The following is a 4,558-nucleotide window of genomic DNA, read 5'->3' on the forward strand; positions in this document are numbered from 1 at the left end:
TCTTTCTTTTTTTTTTTTACGGGTTTTCTTCCTCACGTGTCTAGCAGCTAAATAGGGGCCACTTTCAGCACAAATCCTCCCGAAAACTATCCAATCTTAAGCCGATTACTAATGTGTCGCGTTGCTGTATTCAATCAAATCAAACCCCGCCAAACTAATTAATTTATAAATATATTTTAAAATATTTTCTATATTAGTCTACATTTAATGAAATTATTAATTAGATAATAATTTTAGAGAAGAAGCCTCCTGGTCGCTTTAGGAGGCCTAACTTCCCGCTTGCTTCTGAATTGCTACTCAAAATTCTGTTGAATTTGATTGATAGTATAAAATAAGAATGCCATTCGAACGATTTGAATTTAACAGGCAAATAATTCGAATTTCTTGACTATAAATTGAATTAACTGATTAAGATCTTATCAATTATCGCATTCTTTGAAATTTTTTTAAAAAAATATTACCGCATATTGCACATGGCTCACAAAATTTACGACTATTCTGATTTTAACGATAATATTGGAACAGCTGGAGATAAACTTGTGGTCGTAACTTTTATCGGTTCTTGGTGCAAGCCATGTATTGAAATGGATCATATCATCGATGTTATCTCCAAAGAAAATAAAGAAATTATCTTCCTAAAAGTTTATGTGGATGAAAACGAAAAACTTGCAAATGATTTCGATGTAAGCTGCTATCCTACTACAGTTTTTATAAAAAATGAAAATAGAATCGATGAATTACTCGGATCCAATGAAATTGCTCTTCGAGAAATGATCAGAAGATATCAAGCAGTGAGAAATTAGACTTTCTTCTTATTATAAATCTTTCTAAATTGATATTTATAACAACAAAGCATGAAAAATATATCCAAGAATGCATTAATAAATTTTAATGGCTACTACCATTTGAAAGAACTTTCTCACAATTTTTAAACTTATGATTGAATATTAGTTTATAAAATTCAGTTACACAAATTATTTGAAATACTTATTTGAATACTTAATTTTGAAATAAATACAACAGAATTATTACTGATATTAAAGTTTTTTAGTATGTAAAGTTTGCGATAGAGGCGAGGGAAAAGTTTGATTCGAAGTTAATTCGACTCAAATCAAAATATACGAGGGATAAGGGACGGTATGTGGGTGATGGTGAACATACTGATGCGAAGTACTTTTATAAATGAAATCTGTTTATTCGGAAATAAACTGGTAGCTTACAACTTCGTACAGAAAATGCTCCACTCCAACTATGATCAAAGAGTTCAATTTGTTTCCGGCTAAGTTCCTCGATGTGTCGGCAGTCCCGGGCAATGTCGTAAGAAAGATTAGGGGATAGGCAGTAATTAGTCCGAGGACGGGTGACAATACTGCGGTTCAACAAAAACAGAGGTGACATCGATAATAAGACACAAGCACAGAAGAGATATACAAATTCTCCTCGCAAAATTGGCGGAAGGAAATCTGCCAAGTTGGAAACAACAATTCCTCGACGTTGGAGAAAGCCGGATCCGCTTTGTCCTTGAAATTCGGGGGGTTTTTAAAGAATTTTATCCTCGAATTCCATGTTTCGATTGCTCCCAATCCCCTCTCGTTGATTCCCTATTGGTTTCTTACAAATTGATTTGAGTAAGATCAGATCGGGTCATGAGAAAAGTCAATCTTCTGTATTCAACTCGAAACCGCATATATGTTGTTCGAACTTTGAAACCTAAACTCGTATTTTACATTGTTATAAATCTCGTTCTGGCATTTAAGAATTTTAACTGCAACACGAGACATTTTTCGCCCGATAAACTATTCTGTTTTCTCTATTAAACTAAATTCTTTCATTTTTACTTTCCTGGCTTTTTAATATATAACAGAGGGAAAATATGGCTATCGGTCAATTTTGACCTACAAGATTTTAAAATTTTTGAACTCAGGGACCTTGAAACGTCGAGAAATGCAAAAAAACATTCGAGGTTTTTCTCTATGTATGGTTGTTAATGTGTGTGGAGGGCAAGATTTTGTTCACCCTATTTGAAGCTTAATATCTCCTGTGCTTCTCGTCAAAAATTTCTAAAATTTTGCAGGGAGATTTGTGTATTAGAAAGATTGATGGTATTAAATTTTTGTGGTTAAAGATGTAAGGGTGGGGAGATAAAGAGGAGGTCATATGTCGTATTTCGAGTAAGGTTGGACTTAATGAAGATTTTACTCGTTATTATCATTTACGATTCTTTATAAAATATGACCCTGACATTAAAGTTAAGTTTTTTTGCCATTTTATAATAATTAAAAATTTAAAAAGTTTTTTAAAATAAAATATCGTAACAGATGGTAAACTTTTATTCTCCATAATTTATTCTTAAAATTCTTTTAAAACATGTTCAAGTTTATTAAAAGTTGCTAAATAAAATATTTTGATAACGTTTTTTTGAAATCAAATTAAAACTTTAAATCATAATTATTATTATTATTTTAATAATTTAAACTTATTAATCGTCTTTGATGTTTTTATTTTTCTTAAATTCCTTTCCAAAGTGAACAACAACTCTTTTAAATTCTTCCGAGTTCATTTCTGGATTTTTTTCTTGAATCTGATTCCATATTTGATTAATATCACTAATTAAAAAAAATTGTAAATATAAATAAAAATTATAAGCTAATATATCATAATATTCTTCAATTTGAATAAGACGTTATATTACCTTTCTTCTCCCTTTCCAATTGTATTTAACAATGATTCGAAATTCTCTTCTTCTTTCTTTTCCTGAATTATTTTCTTTTCTAAAAGTTCTTGTTTTTTTAATTCTTCTAGATCTATACCCAGATATAAAGCTTAAGAAAATTGATAAGAAAATCTTTGTAACAAATATATATTAAAAATTACAGTAAAAATTTTAATAAATTTTAATTACCATAACCTTCAATGAATTCTTCTTCATTTATATATCCATTCTTATCCTTATCTAGATGGCTGAAAACAACTTCTAACTGATCTGGTGTTAACAAGAATTTATCATGATGTTTCCATAGATCTCTCATGGTAATAAATCCATTTTTTCCCTCGTGACAAATATTAAAAAGTTCAGTAGCTTCTTTAATAAAACTTTGAAAATTATTCTCTACGTTCTTTGTAACATATCGATCCATATTAAACTATAAAACATTTATATCTTAAAAAATTATAATAATTAAATAAAAACCTATTATTTACTCACAATTTTTACTCGTTTAAACCGTATCATTTACTTTTAAATCTCTATCTTCTCATTAAAAATAATTAAATAATAAACTTTAAATTTATTTTTTTAAAGTTAAAAACTACAATGAATGCAACTGAAATAAAAAAAACAACGAAATTTTATATACATAGAATTTATTTTCTAATTATAAGTGACAACACCTGCCATGATTACAGATGCTCAGTTTTAGTTAAATCGTTTAAATATATAATTATTGAAATATTTAAATCTAATATAACTAATAAAATTTATAATTTTATAAAAATAAATTAAAATCATTTACTCTCGGTTTTATAATTACGATAACTTTATTTTTTTTTTAAAAAAACTTTATTTAGTTTACGAATTTTAATTAATTTTTTACGATATTATAATTAACAATATGATAATTTATAATTATTACTTATAGCTTTATAATACACAATAATATATGCAGTAGAAAATAGATTATCCGTAGAGGTTTGTAAATAAATATATAAATGAAAACAGAGAATCCTGCATTATACATACCACAGAGTATAATACACGTAAACAAAAATCCCCTTGTAATACGTCATCTGTCGATTGTAGCGCCGCGAAACTAGACCATATACATAGCATTACATTAGATTTTCAGTAAATTAATTTACCTTCACTACATTAATGGTATTTTAGTTAACCTTGACACTATTCTTTATTCAACATTGTAGTTCTGTTTATTTTAAACAAGTAAGAAAAACTAATTTTACATTATATCCGCTTGTAACTTAGATCAAATTAAGAACTTTATTTTGTGATTAGTTATTGTTCGATTCTTTAATATTCCCATAGATTAATTGACAAAAACGTAATTACTAACTAAACTACATATAAAACTCAATTAAAATCTATTCATATTTTGAGTTTATAAATCTCAAAACGATTATTTTAAATCACTTCTTGAAAAGATTTGTATGTATTCAGTTTTCTAACGGTTTTATGAGTGCAGCTACGAATTACACTGTATATATATATATTTTTTTTTCAATACTTTTATGATATTTGATGAATATGTTCGTATTATCTCTGATGATATGTTTACAGTAGTTTTAATAAGCTCTAGAAAGACGTAATTGCAATACATATAACAATAATTTGAATATTCAGAATAGAGTAATCNTCTAACGGTTTTATGAGTGCAGCTACGAATTACACTGTATATATATATATTTTTTTTCAATACTTTTATGATATTTGATGAATATGTTCGTATTATCTCTGATGATATGTTTACAGTAGTTTTAATAAGCTCTAGAAAGACGTAATTGCAATACATATAACAATAATTTGAATATTCAGAATAGAGTAATC

The 4,558-nt window shown here is 27.3% G+C and overlaps 2 protein-coding genes across 2 annotated transcripts; one reads left to right on the forward strand and one right to left on the reverse strand.

Annotated features, from left to right (window-relative positions):
• The first annotated feature begins 344 nt into the window (after nt 1–344).
• On the forward strand, nt 345–1,015 carry LOC111622216 (thioredoxin-like). Its single transcript, XM_023364567.1, has one exon. The coding sequence runs from the start codon at nt 474–476 to the stop codon at nt 801–803; it is 330 nt and encodes a 109-aa protein (XP_023220335.1). The 5' UTR covers nt 345–473; the 3' UTR covers nt 804–1,015.
• Nucleotides 1,016–2,421: 1,406 nt separating this feature from the next.
• Nucleotides 2,422–3,761, reverse strand: LOC111622204 (EF-hand calcium-binding domain-containing protein 4A-like). Its single transcript, XM_023364560.1, has 4 exons — nt 3,740–3,761; nt 2,903–3,143; nt 2,693–2,822; nt 2,422–2,606 (listed from the first exon to the last, which is right to left on the reverse strand). The coding sequence occupies exons 2-4, from the start codon at nt 3,135–3,137 to the stop codon at nt 2,480–2,482; spliced, it is 492 nt and encodes a 163-aa protein (XP_023220328.1). The 5' UTR covers nt 3,138–3,143; nt 3,740–3,761; the 3' UTR covers nt 2,422–2,479.
• Nucleotides 3,762–4,558: the final 797 nt, after the last annotated feature.

The sequence above is a fragment of the Centruroides sculpturatus genome, unplaced genomic scaffold, assembly GCF_000671375.1.
Source record: "Centruroides sculpturatus isolate CEXI.00-Female unplaced genomic scaffold, Cexi_2.0 scaffold14, whole genome shotgun sequence".
In the NCBI taxonomy this organism is placed as follows: domain Eukaryota; kingdom Metazoa; phylum Arthropoda; class Arachnida; order Scorpiones; family Buthidae; genus Centruroides; species Centruroides sculpturatus.